At 41.2% G+C, this 13963-nt stretch overlaps 1 protein-coding gene across 2 annotated transcripts in view; it reads left to right on the forward strand.

Annotated features, from left to right (window-relative positions):
* Window positions 1–13963, forward strand: part of BMPER (BMP binding endothelial regulator) — a 321921-nt gene that overhangs the window by 156665 nt on the left and 151293 nt on the right. For both annotated transcript variants that reach the window (XM_068550034.1, XM_068550033.1), the window contains exon 12: window positions 12338–12667. In XM_068550034.1, coding sequence (XP_068406135.1) covers window positions 12338–12667 — 330 coding nt within the window. The remainder of the gene's footprint in view (window positions 1–12337; window positions 12668–13963) is intronic.

The raw sequence follows: 13963 nt of genomic DNA on the forward strand, positions 1-13963 counted from the left end.
GAAATGAGTGCTGCATTGTTTCCAACAGTGACATTGCATTGTCTGTTTCTAAAATCCCACAGAATTCCTGCTTTATTGACTGGCTTAATCTGTCTTGGTAGTGTTTGGGGCTCTCTCAGACCTCTGAAAGGAATAGTGAAGAGAAAACTCGAAGTAAACGTGTAGAACATTTTTAGTCTTCTCTTTGCAAGTCAGTGGTAACAGTAATTTATAATTTTGTAGGTAATAAGCAATAATTGAGGCACAACATTGTTACATTCCTTATAGTACAGTGGTCTTTGGGTTGGTCTGAAAGGCCAATGACGATTCTATCAAAAAAAAAAGTCCTTTTAAGATCAGACCTGAAGGAAGTATGAAAAGGATTACTGTCTTTTAATAACATGGGACATTCTCTCTTTCCAACTGAAAAGAATTAAATTTTGTTTAGATGATTTATTTAGAGTAAAATATTTGAAGTGAGCTAAACAAACTTTATAAAGCTTTGGTGCAAATGCTGTTTCCTGCCCAAGTATGAGCTATAGCCTAAAGCGAGTCCTGCTTTCCCTGAGCTGAGCGTGATGGGATCATGAGTTGGGGGCCAAGAAGGCCACTGTCTGTTGTATGTATAGCACTTGGTTTGTGTGAAATGTTATCTTACTGTGTGTTGGCAAACAGTAGGTGGAATCTTGACCTAGCCACCCAACAGAGACCTGAATCAGATAAATTCTTTGCTGGCCGAATGTCTGTTTTCAGACATGGAAATAGTACTTAGTGGCAAAGTTTTCCCTGATAAAAGAGGGAGGTGTGTGTGTGTGTGTGTGTGTGTGTGTGTGTGTGTGTGTGTGTGGAGAGAGAGAGAGGGAGGGAAAGAGAGACTGACTTTAAGAAAGAATTTAGTCTCTTAACCATCTATAAGACCAGAGGCAACCAAAGGCAGTCCAGACATGGATGCCCCATCTCCGGTCTTACAGATTCATTAAGCTGTGCCTGTAGCTACATCAGTCCTTACCATCAGAATCCCAACCCCAAAACAAAGTTCACGGCTACATAACACAGAGGAGGGTAGGGTATTCTGAGCACAGATGTGCATTTAATTGAAATAACCTCAACTACATGTCCCACAAGTAACAGGAAATATCAGATTTCAGCAACTCAGGGTACGAGGAGGCTCACAGTTGCCAGGTGACTTTTTAAAACCCCCAAGGGTTAGATTTCCAGCTGTGCGCAGCACTGGGGTGCCTGCTGTCCGAAAGGGGCCCTGCCTGCTGCGTGCACCTACCACGGGCACGGTGGAATTGCCCTGCCTGGTCTTAGCACGCCTTTTTTAAGTCCCTGAGCATCCCTACAGCGATCTCCAATTAAAGAGTGGTTGTAGGAAGGGGAATGCAACAACTTAATGAAGCAGTGACCTCAGGGCCCATTTTATGAGAAATCTCCACTGACAGAGGTCCCGCAAATTAGTAATTCTGTGTTTGAGCCTCCGAGGCTGTAAGCAACTCCAGGTCCCTTAATGCCAAGAGTCTGTCTTTAACTCAGGAAAGCAAGGAAATTTGAAACCGGAGCTCAAGATGCTTGTAGAATAAGAATTTGTGGTGTTGACTTTAGCCCTGCCGAGGAGGAGGAGGTGTTAAGCTAAGTGGCCACTGAAGTTGGCCTCCAGCATCTGGAGGTGGGTTTGTCACAGCTCCCAAGGCCCAACCAGCAGACGGGTGGCAAATAAAACCCAACTGTACCGCCTGTGGCGGCTGGGAAACCCCACGCAGGCAGAAGCGACATTGGAAGGGTGTGAGGAAATCGGTTTGTTTTCCATTTTATATGCTGCTCTGTTCTAAGGGATACTGTTACCTTCAATGTTCTGGCTGTAAATTGATGCAAAGTTGGAGGAGCCTGAGGTTATTAGGGGTTATTATCCACCACCTATGGTCAGTTTCTACAGGGTGTTAGTAACTTCGTAAGTTCTGACTGTTTAGTTAACAATCATCATCATGGAACAATAATGGCAGTAATTGTAATAGCAGCAGCAGCTAATATTTATTTATATTAATAAACAGCCCGAACACTGTCCAGGGCTATCTTATTTGATCCTCACATCCATTTTATGGTCAAGTAATGTTACTAGCTCCATTTTACAGCTGAGGGAACTGAGGCTTAGAGGTTAAGAACGATGCCCAAGGTAGGTAGTGGAGCCCAAATTCCTCCAATGAAGTCTGGCCCCAGGGCCTGGGCTGGAGTTTCTACCATTGACTTCTTAGTCATTTTGTTCGGTTTGACAACCAGGTGCAGTTCGGAAGGGAAGAGAAGGTCCGAAGGGCTTTACAACTGGTGGGGATTAGAGATTGGAGAAGGATTTTAGGAAGAGTTTCCAATTTGAGAGTGTTTCCCTCCACGCCACCCAGGGAGAAAGGTGGACTCAAGTGCCCACGCTTTCATCTACCTGGCGACGCCTCCACCTTTCTGCTCAGGTCCAGAACAGTTGGTGTGCTCTGTGCTCACTGACAAATCAAACTGGCGTGGTTTTTCCATGTCCGCTCATTTTTCCAGGTATTTTTTTTCCTTCTGGCAACTCAAGGTGGAGGTATTTCCATCAGTAAGTGAAGATCTCCCCAAATTTCTTACTTACAATGATAAAATACATATAGTTTTAAGTTTGAAATCACTGTGTATAAATTCCATCGGGAGTAAGAAAGAGCAGAATTGCTCTGCCAGTCAAGCTCATCATCATTTTAGCACCATGGAATTGTATAAATGAATGGACCTTAACTATGAGGTCAACCTTCCTACTTCTTAGGTGAGGAAACTGAGGCTCGCAGTAGTATTAACTTGAAGAGCTACGATGAAAACCTGCATTTTTTTACCTCCTTCTCCAGTATTCATTCTGTAATATCATATGGCCTCCCTGGATGTTTGCTTGGGAAAGTATTCTTAATATAGATATACCATTATTAAATCATTCAGTTAAAAGTTACTCTCTTGCCTAATTTTGAAAGAATATACTTTATACATAAAGATATGTATAAATTCATTGTTAGACATCTGACACATTTAGCCAAGGCTGTCATCTTGAATCTCAAGGAAGATGCAAATACCCAGTTTTTAAAGGAACTTGTGACCAAAACCTCTTAGCAGTGGTGCACCTAAAATACCCCTAAGTGACAAAACAAAGAATACAAATCCCAAACTCTGAGAAGTATACTTTGTGGGAAAAACTGTATAATAAATTACACATTACTGTATGCAAAGCTGAGGCAGATTTATACCTCTCTGGAGGTCACATCTCCTCTGAATAAAATAAGAACAACAAAAAATTGCTACTCTGCTGCCACTACAATTGCTCCTATTACCAGCCGCGATTTATTGAATGTAAACCTGTGTCAGGCATTGTGATAAATGCTCTCCATGCGTTCTGTCACTTAATCCTCACAATGATCCATGCAGTGGAAGCTATTGTTATACCCATTTTACAAATGAGAGATCTGAGGGTCTGAGAAATTAAATAAGTTGAGGTCAGCCAATAGCCTGGTCCATGTGACTCCAAAGCCCAAACTTTAAGCACTATTACATGTTCTTTGTTGACTACATTTTTATTCATTTCAGAGGTTTACCGCCAAATATATATGAAGTTTGCCAATTTCTTTCTTCTGTACATGATTAAGGGCTTCTATTTGAAAGCAGTTGTATTTGCTCACCTTTTAAAACCTTATCTATGTTTTTGAGGTCACTTAACCTCTTCAGCTTTTCGGATTACAATACTTGAATTCTAACCTTCCTTGGGAGTTTGGAGATATGACTCATTAGCTGCACTCGGTGGTTCCCTTTGATGTGAGATTCATATTTATGAGTAGTATCATCCTTTTCCTTATTGCAGTCCCCTTCTTGGTTAATGCTCTCCACCCCCAACCATTGCTCCTCTCCTCTGCTCTGCCCTTTCATATCTCTCCTTAGTACACACATCTGTTCTGCTTTTACTTTACACCTTTTCATCCTGTGAGCTCACAGCCCTGCCTGCATCTGCAGTTACTCTCTCATTTTGGTTTCACATTTGGCCAAACTTCCAGGTCCTTAACATAGGACTTCTTGACAAGATACGAATATGGTAGGTCTCAGCTTCTAATTTTTTTGGAGAGTACATTCTTCTTTCACAAAGGACTGTATTTGAAGTTGATTTAACAGTTGCTGCCTTTGACTCTGTAAATTATCTGGGTTGGGAGTTGGATGCAGAGATTAATGGCTGTTTCCAACCCCTATCTGTTGACTGAATTTTGGCACCCCCTTTATCCCAGCTGCACAGGTTTTGAGTCAATGTTATTTCTCATACTTTGGGCATTTCTCTCCCTTGTTGATAATCAGTCGTCAGGTCTGGTTGATTGTCTCTTTGCGTTTTTTTTCTAATAAATAGTTTCTTTCCCATTCCCACGGCAGCCAGAGCCTCATCCTATTGCCTGCAGCTAAACTCTGTCTTTTCTCCGTCAGCCCCTTCTGCATACCACTGTCGGAACCCAAACTTGGCTTTCACGAAACCAATACCGGCTTCCTTCACTGGTCTCTCTCAGAATTTCCCAAACTTTGTTTTATAAAAGTCTAGTGCTGAGGGATAGTAATGAGTAATATTTTCAAAACAAGGTTCTATTATTAACCACATTAGGGAAATGCTGGGTCAAGTAAACTGAAATTTGTTTCCTCACTGCAGAATTCGCAGAGCCCTTTCTATGCCAGTGTGCAGGGTAGACTTGCAGGAGGATGATGGAGTGTAGAGTCCCTCCCAAGCTAATTTGGGCTGCAGAGGTTTTTTTATTTCTACTTATTTTGGCAGAGTAACAGGCAGGATTGATGTTTCATAGGAAACATGTTAAGAAACGCTGGTTATCTGGAATACATTTAAACTTCTCAGGCTGGCAATAAATCTCAAGCCAATTTATGTAGACGGCTTGGATGTCTTACATCTCCTGAAGCAACTACCCACTCTGGGCAGATCAGTCTCCTGCTATTCTTGTGCAAGCTGCCTTCTTTCCCATGTCCACGACTTTGTTAACATTCTTCTTTTGGTCTAGCGGCTTACTCCATTCTACCCCCAAATCTACATTTGTATGTCTTTTATAGACGAGCTAAACTCACATTGTCTTTTCAACACATTTACATTTTATAAGTATGTTACAGTCTTATCCAGCCCCTCTTTCAGCCGGCAGTGGGTATCTACTTGCTAGGTTTGCATAGCATTTATAATAATACAACTAATAATGACTACTCTCTAAGCATCTGTTATGCTTTCGGCACTTTTGCAATGCTATCTTTGTCTTTATAACCACCCTGCAAAGTAGTTGTTCTTCAACCCATGTTACAGGTGAACAGACTGAGGTTATACAGGTAGTGTGCACATGATTTTGTAGTCATTGGGTAGCAAGACTGGGATTCAAACCCAGGACTGTCTTCTAAGCAGCTTACTTAATGTTCACAAAGCTCTAAGGTGGCTTTAAAGCTGGAAGATAGGTTAATTTAGAGGTGTGAAACCCATCTTTTCACTCAGGTAAGAAGTTCTCTTTACTGATAGATAGCAATTTCTAGTTTAAAGAGAGCAGACATTTTAAGGTCAGAGCTTGGATGATAGAGTGGCAAAAATGCATCTTCTATAACAAGTTTGTATTAACACCCAATGAATTTCCAGCATTCTGGAAGGTGCCCTGGAGGACATGGATAAAAAGCTGATACAGACCCTGAGTTTAGGAACTTGTAATGTGGTTGGGGAGATGAAATGTAAACACATTAAATGAGAGAACCGTGTAATATAGTTTTTAATTAACTTCTAGATAGGTGTCGTTAAACTGAAGTTCATGAACTCTTAGGAGGTCATTGATCAGTCTTAGGAAAAGGTGTCTGTGAGCCTCTACATTTGAGTGGATGTACTCATGTGCACTTGGAAGGAAGAGTGTCTATACATTTCTTCAGATTCCCCGAAAGCTCTCTAATCCCAGTTTGTTAACAACAATGACTGCGTAGGATGCTGTGGTATCGGGTGTAAATGGAAACATCAAGTCATGGTGTGGGAGGCACTGGCTTCAAAGCCACAGAGATTGGGTTGGACTCTGTCTTTACTGCTATTGGCTGGGTGACCATGGGCAACAAGGAAACCTCTCCAGACTCACTGCTAAGAAATTAGGGTAATAGTATATACCATGTGTAGAGAAGTAGTGAGGATTAAAGGAGAGAGTGAAAGTATGGAAAGCATCTGGCATGGTACCTGGTGTAACCTAGTCACTCCAGACCAAGTTGCCTTGACTTTTGCTCGATTTATTAGTTTCCTATTGCTGCTGTAACGAATTATTACAAACTTAGTGTCTTAAAAACAATACACATTTATTATCTTAACAAGTTCTGGAGGTCAGAAGTCTGAAATGGATCTGAATGGGTCAAAATCAAAGTATTGGCGGGGGCTGCATTCCTTCTCGAGGTTCTAGGGGAGAATCCGTTTTCATGCCTTGTCCAGCTTCTAGAGGCTGCCCATTTTTCTTGATTTGAAGCCTTCTTTCATCTTCAAAGCCAGCAATGGCAAGTTGAGTCCTTCTCATGCTGCATCACTGTGTGACACTCACTTTCCTGCCTTCTTCCTTCATTTATAAGGACACTTGTGATAACATTTATCCTGCCTGGAGATAAATACCCAGGATAATCTCCCCATCTCAGGGTCAGCTGGTTAGCAACCTTAATTTCATCTGCAGCCTTAATTCCTTGTCCTGAGAGCATTAGTTAATTATTCAATTAATTACTTGATTAAGCAAAATTCTGTTGAATTACCTGCTGTACACCATTTATTACACTTAACTATTTTAGTGAGTTCAGTGTGGGCAGTTTATTTTTTTCCACTGAAATTTATTCTTTAATTAATTAACCCATTCATTTAACAAATATTTGATACCTAATATGTATTATACCAGGCATTGCTATGAGTAATGCACAGATGAATCCATTTATCATATATATGAATGTAGATCCTCCAATATACAAGCCAGCGTGCCACGCACTGAGAAGTATACACAAAATTTACGTGTAAGGAGTTGAAGGCCTGTTTTAGGAGTTAAAGATACATTACAACTAAAAGCTGTAGTTGGGTGGAAAGTGATTTATCATAAGCGTTCTGTGGGTTTGACGACCATATTTTTAACCTTTAACCTTTTAACCTTCAAACTGAAAAACATAGTGTGACTATAAGATAGAGTGTTTGAATTTAAGAAAAGTCCCAGAAAAGATGAGCTGTGTGGTCAGTTGTGCCTTGGGGACTTACAGGAAAGAGAAGTGACTTTGGCCGAGGCGTGGGGAAGGTTGGCACGTGAGCCAGGAGCTGATGAAGTCCAGTGCTGTGAACTGAGGTGTGGGGCAGGCACAGGCCACCGCACCAACCAAGATGAGAGGTGGGGAAGCCCTGGGCTCAGCTGGGGAGGCCGTAATAGGATGTCAGCCTCGGGTTTAGGTTTAAATTTAGTTCAAATTAGATCTCGAAGGTAAGGATGCTCTCTGTTCTCTTCTGTTTGAAGTTGGTGAGGATATGAGGTTATGGAAATTATGTGAAAAGAAATTTACAGTCTTAACAGTATCCCTACCAAACCTTTTTTTTTTTTTTTTAAATGATAGTTTCAGGTGCCTACTCAACTTTTGAAAAAAATCAGCTTTTTATTTGTAGATTTGTAAGTCTGTATCATGGATTAGGGATGGGTGGAAAGAAACCCGCTATGACCTAACCCCACATTCACACAGTAAAGTCAGATTAAGTTTTGATTTAAGAAGCCAAGGATGTAAAATCTGAAAGGAATCCAGGTGCCCCTTGGTGGAGCTTCTGTTGGCTTTGAGGTCCCCTGGGGGCAGCAGCTGTCAGGGACACCTCTGAGAGAGGCCAGAGCGTCCTGTGTGGGGAAGTTCAGTTCCTGCTGGGTCACACACAGCCTGTTTATATTGGAGGCTTACATCGTGTCAGGAGGAGCCTAGACAAACAGCATAAGGGCTTGTGTTCAGGGCAGCGTTTCTAACCCCAGCCTTTCCTGGTTCTTGACCCAAACTTGGCATTATCACGGCTCTTACCCACCTGGGGTTCCTGGGAGCCCCTGCATGACCCAGTGGCACCTGAGTCCCACAGGGCCTGTTTTACTGCAGTTTATGTTGAGGAAGGTTTAAAGCCATGTTTTTCATTTGATAGACCTTCCTCATGGTTAGAACACTACTCTGGAAAGGTACTGATCTGTGTGGTGGTGTGGTATTCTCTTTGCAGAGAATAATGGACTGAGGATGAAAGTCATTTTCTGTGTTTTCAAAGTGACTTTAGTAACTGGGGAAATCTTACGTTAAATGAAGAGGAAATGAAATTTCATGTACAGGATCATCTTAGCTATGTTAAAATGTACACAAACACAGACACACAGACACACACACACACACCCACCCCAAAATGGTAAACAGTGATTATTTCTTGTTGGCGGAACCGTGAATGATACTTTTTTTATTCTTATGCTTTTCTGTTTTTGTTTTGTTGTGTTTTGGGGGAAGGGGGTTAGAGTCTTCTCAATTTCTCTTATTTTTTATGACATGAGGTTGTATAATTTTCCCTTAATTTTCGCTGACGGATGTTTTGAGAATAATCACTGTCCTCAGAAGGAAGGCATCTTATTAGAATAAATATACCCACGGGAGAAATAAATGTACCTGATGAGGTTAAGAGAAAAACATTGGAATTTTGTTTTCAGAAGCAGCCCGACTCTCTTAATTCTCATAGCTGTCTTATTAAAGTAGGTAACATCAAAGAGATATGTTTTAATCCAGTATTTTTAATTTTTTAAAACAAATGTCCTTATTCCAAGGGTATACATAGTGATTATAAATAACAAAATGTAAATGTAAATAATAATGTATATACACATAAACAAGAAAGACGAAAATAAATGTCACACATAATTTCATTACCTAAGAGAAAAAAACATTCTTAATATTCTACTCTTTTTTTTTTCTAGTGCCTAGACATTGTATACATATTATTGAAAACAAACCAAAACAAAAATGACGTCTGATAATTTGACTTAAAAGACTATGAAAACACATTCCACTGCTTGTAAACTGGCTTTTTCTCTCCATCCTCTGACTTAAACATATTCAGGCAAGGATAGTTACGGGAGGGTCTGTTTATTGAGCTCTAACTACCACTCCAGGCTTTCCAGAAGAGTGTGACCGGACATCAGAACATCTTGGACTGACTCATTTCACTGGGTCTGCTGAACAAAAATTATATGAGGATACAGTGTTCATTTTTGCCCCCTAAGTGTTTCTATAGTTTTTTTCCCTCTTCAGCGAGGCAGATTTTTTAACCCTGATATTCTCACTTTCCGTCATTCTCCGTGCATGTGTTCACTGCTCCTGCGTGGAGACCTTGAGGATCTGGCGTGGGGACCTTGAGGTGCCAAGAAAAAGGGCCAAGGTTTCAAAATTATATTAGTTTGTGATACAAATGTCCCAAATGCAACCCATAATTCTCAGGCATCTTCCTCATCATGAAATTTTGTTGGCTTCTTCTATATTGCCCTTATACAGAAAAATCATCCTGATCTCCAGACCCTTCTCTTCCACAAGTTATGACCTCTTGAAAAATATCTTTCCTGACAGCCCTGCTCACACATGATTTCCCTTGCCTGGTCTCCCTGGATGTCCCTCACAGCTTCCTGCCCAGCTATGAGTAAGCTCAGATTTCCCTAGGGCCCCAGGGCCATTCTATAGGCAGTATATTTTCTGTTGCTTCTTTGAGGATTTGGTTTGTCACATAACTGACCTTATCTACATGTACCCACATTTGACTCTTAAAAACAAAACATAGGGACAACCAAAATGAAGACAGAAACATAAGGCAGAAAGGGAAAAATTATCACTCAGGGTTCTACCACCAAGAAACAATCTCAGTTCACAATTTTGGGGTATGTGTGGTTTGGATATTTATTTTAACACAGTCAAGATTACCCTATAGATAGAATTTTGTTTCCTGTTTTTCACTTAATGTGGCATAAGCATTTCTTCAATCATGAACATTATTTACAGACTTTTTCAATGACTAGATAATAGTTCATTTTATGGATTTACTACCAAGTGCTTAGCTATTTGTTTAATGTTAGGAGACAATCTAAATATCCATTTTCTTACAATGTGTCCATGATCAGTAGGCATGAAGAATAGTGCTAGGGTATGTAGTGAATTCTTGGTAAACGTTAGCTGTTACTGTTTTTGTTAGTTATCATTTTGATGCAGTTGGGGTCAGAACACCTGGAGAAGCTGTATGTTGTTCCCTACAGACTCTGGACAGAAGGTGTAGGCATGCCCTGTGCCTGCTCACAGCTGAGAGAGGATTTCTCGGGAATATAATTTCAGCTCCTTCACTTGTGCCTTGGCCTTTGCCAGCTGAGGTCCATCTATTTCAAGCTCAAGAGTTCAAAAGCATTGATTGGTTCTGAGTTTTCTTGACGAGTATGTGGCATTAAAAACTCTGAAAAAGCCCTTTTCTTGAATTTGGTGCATCTGGTGGTCAGGTTAACATTTAGTTCTTTGGGGGCACATGGTAGCATTAACTTTGAACTATAATTCTCCTGATGCCACTTGAGGTGTCCCAAAGAACTGCCTTGCTCCCTGTCAACCAAAAAGCACCATCTTCATCCCAGGGAAGGATTCCATTTGTCAGAATGTGAGAGCAATGTGTGATAGGACAATTTTGAAGTAATCACATGGAGAAAGGACTGGAAAATGCAGTATGGGGTGATTAGATAGGTGGGAACGCTAGTTGGGGGGATATAGGATTAAGAAGGTGAGGGTGGGGTACAGTGTGGAGCAACAAACTGAGTAAAACTGGAGTCACGAGGAAAGAACACCATAAAAAAGGATAAGAAAGGAATCGAAATGGCGGGTGAATTAAAATGTTGCTGGTGAACTTTCAAAGCTTTCTCTCCCACCCTTTTCTTCCACCCTCCTCCCCCAAGTAGTGCCTTTTTTTATATTCCTTGAAGTATTTGTTCATTGAAACTCTCCTACCTACCAGAAACAATCTGTTCTGTGAGTCTCTATTAAATGTTGACAAGGAAAGCTAACTTAGAACAAGTAATTAATTTACGAAATTCCCAATACATATGATTTATATGGAGTCATGTGAAACTGACATATGAAGTGACATAATGTATCATAAAACAACATTACTCTCCAAACGCTTTAGAAATTAAAAGCAAATGTTTGCCTTGGATCCAGTTGGTCCTGTTAGATCAGTTGGCACATCCTTACTCTGTATTGATGCTTAATTCTTCTGTTACGTATTCAGAGCAATTATTTGTATAGAATAGTTTCATACTCTTGACCTGTTCTGGAAATCAGTCTTTTTATTTTAGTTCTTTCATCATGTGGGCTAATTTCTCTAAATGAATTTCTCATTTCCTGGTTGTTTATGCCTTCTTAAAAACAGATAAAATATCTTTATATAGAAAACAAATTAATGCCAAATTTTGTTTTAAAAAAAGAAATGATATTTAGTTTTCTGTATAAACCTTTGAAGTGCCCTAAAGTGTAAAACTTTACTTGGGTCTCATAAGTATTTGAATTAGTGGTATTTTGAAGTGATGAATTCATTGGAATTTCTTTAACTTATTAAATGATGGGTTTTACAATTGATTCTTTATCCAACTTTAGATTTTGATACACAGATGAAAATATAGGAGTCTTGTATTTCTAGAAAATACACGGAGACTATCAACTTTATCCGTGTCTTGGTTCTTAACAATATTAAACATGTATCTGTTTGGCAGTTCTATTTATCTGTCCTTAGAAATACATGAGTGTTGAATATAATACTTTTCTAAGACCGTGAATAACACTGAGAATACCATGTTTCCAAATTTTTTGAATCAGTTAAATGGAAACAATACTAATGCTTTGGTGTATTGTCATTTATGTTGCTGCCTTTTATTTATATTTTTGTTCTTGTTTATGTGGGTTATGAAATTAGGCCAGTTCTGTTTATAAAATTATCCTAGTTTCATTTCTCTGTCTTTGACATTAAGACCATAGAAGCATATCAAGTCTCTAGAATAGAGATGCTTTAAGAATTCAGAAGTGTTATAAATAACTTTTAAGTATAAAAGCACCAGAAGTGTTACCTGTCCTGTGAGGTTTGGTACAAACTTTTAGAACAACCAGACTTTTTATTTATTTTCTTTTAAGTCGATTTTCCTTAGTGCACCTCTGCTAAGGCCTTCCCTTTACCTGGCAGGTGCCCCTATCAGGTTTATTGCAGGGACCCCTGATTTCTCTTTGAATCCTTCGCTCGGTTTATGACCTGCTTTTGTCTCTCACTCATCCGCAGAGCCTGGCGTTTGCACGGTATTCGGAGATCCCCACTACAACACTTTTGACGGACGGACATTTAACTTTCAGGGGACGTGTCAGTACGTTTTGACAAAAGACTGCTCCTCCCCTGCCTCGCCCTTTCAGGTGCTGGTGAAGAACGAAGCGCGCAGGACCCGCTCCTTCTCCTGGACCAAGTCGGTGGACCTGGTGCTGGGCGCCGGCACCGTCAGCCTCCAGCAGCACCTGACCGTGCGCTGGAACGGCTCGCGCATCGCGCTGCCCTGCCACGCGCCGCAGTTTCACATCGACCTGGACGGCTACCTCTTGAAAGTGACGACCAAAGCAGGTGGGCTTCTAGAAGCACGGGCCTTCTGTGTACCTCTGGCTCTTCCCTCTGTCTCACCAACTCGTGCTCAGGAGCTGCAGCTGCTCCTCCTCCGCGGAGGAAAACCGGAGGCAGAGCAGTATTCCAGCCGCAGGTGTGGCCTCACGCCCGAGATGCCACAAAACAGCTGGAGAAATTTGCACACCGAGGAGCCTTGCAGTCTGACACCAGTTACACCAGTCTTGCAATCTGTCGACATCCAGTGCCTTTCCATCCTCATTCCAGACATAGCGGTGGTTCTTTCTCATGTTTTGTTGCTACTTTAGGCCATTGATGTCTAGCTTGGAGTTGTGTCTTTCCCAGCTCAGCCAGTAACGTGCAGTTTCACATCTGTGAGAAAGAGTGTTTCCTTGTTAGCATCTGTCCAAGAAGGAGGGACTCCTCAAAAGCAAACTGCGAAAGTGTGGGTGTGAAGATGGGAGTGCGGATGGTGGACGGTGTGACCAGCAGTCCTGTCCATCCTCGACCCGGGGCAGGATGCTCGTTGAGTTGATGGGTAGAACCACTGGCTCCTGCTGGAGGACACTTAGGATGCTTGCTCTGAAAGCACTTCCCCCAGGCGTGGGCACAGGCAGCTGGCCGCTGAGGCCTTTTCTCAGCATCACATGTTGCCTGAGGCCCCCTGGACTCTGTGTTTCCCCTCCAGGGGCAGATACATTCCCCCTAGGCCAAACTGTTCATAGTTGCTAGTAGGTTACTCCTAGGCGTTCAGTGAGGCTCAAATTTTTGTCTGTGAGGTGCTGCCTTAGAGAGACATCTTAGAAGCAGAAATCAATCCTTCATTCTCAGCCCCAAAGAATGAATTCAGTTCGTTTACACAGTTTATATGATATCATGTATGGTTCCTTCCATGCTGCCTTTGGTTAATGCATATTGTTTGTCAGTTGGATTTGGAACTGCATGTCCTCCTGGCACATGCTATTTCTTTAAGCATGATACTTGAGGAAATCAGCATATTGCTTACTTTTTGCACTGATTAGAATTTAACAATGTAAAAACATCAATTGGGTTCCAGTTTCTTTAGCTAATATGGATTGAAAGGGGAAACATTTGATAGAGCAGGCACTTCTGAGGGACTGCAGAGACTGTTCTCCACGGCACTTTCAGAACCCTGTTAATTGTTTCTGTTCAAGCCAAAATATATTTGGTAAATTGATTTGAGCCGATGGAATGCCAGCTTAGCTAAACAAAGGCAGGAAGCCAAGGAGAAGCCCAGGGAGCTTTTATTTGAGAAATGTTAAATATTAATGTATTGGG

Source organism: Eschrichtius robustus, chromosome 8 (genome assembly GCF_028021215.1).
Source record: "Eschrichtius robustus isolate mEscRob2 chromosome 8, mEscRob2.pri, whole genome shotgun sequence".
Lineage (NCBI taxonomy): Eukaryota > Metazoa > Chordata > Mammalia > Artiodactyla > Eschrichtiidae > Eschrichtius > Eschrichtius robustus.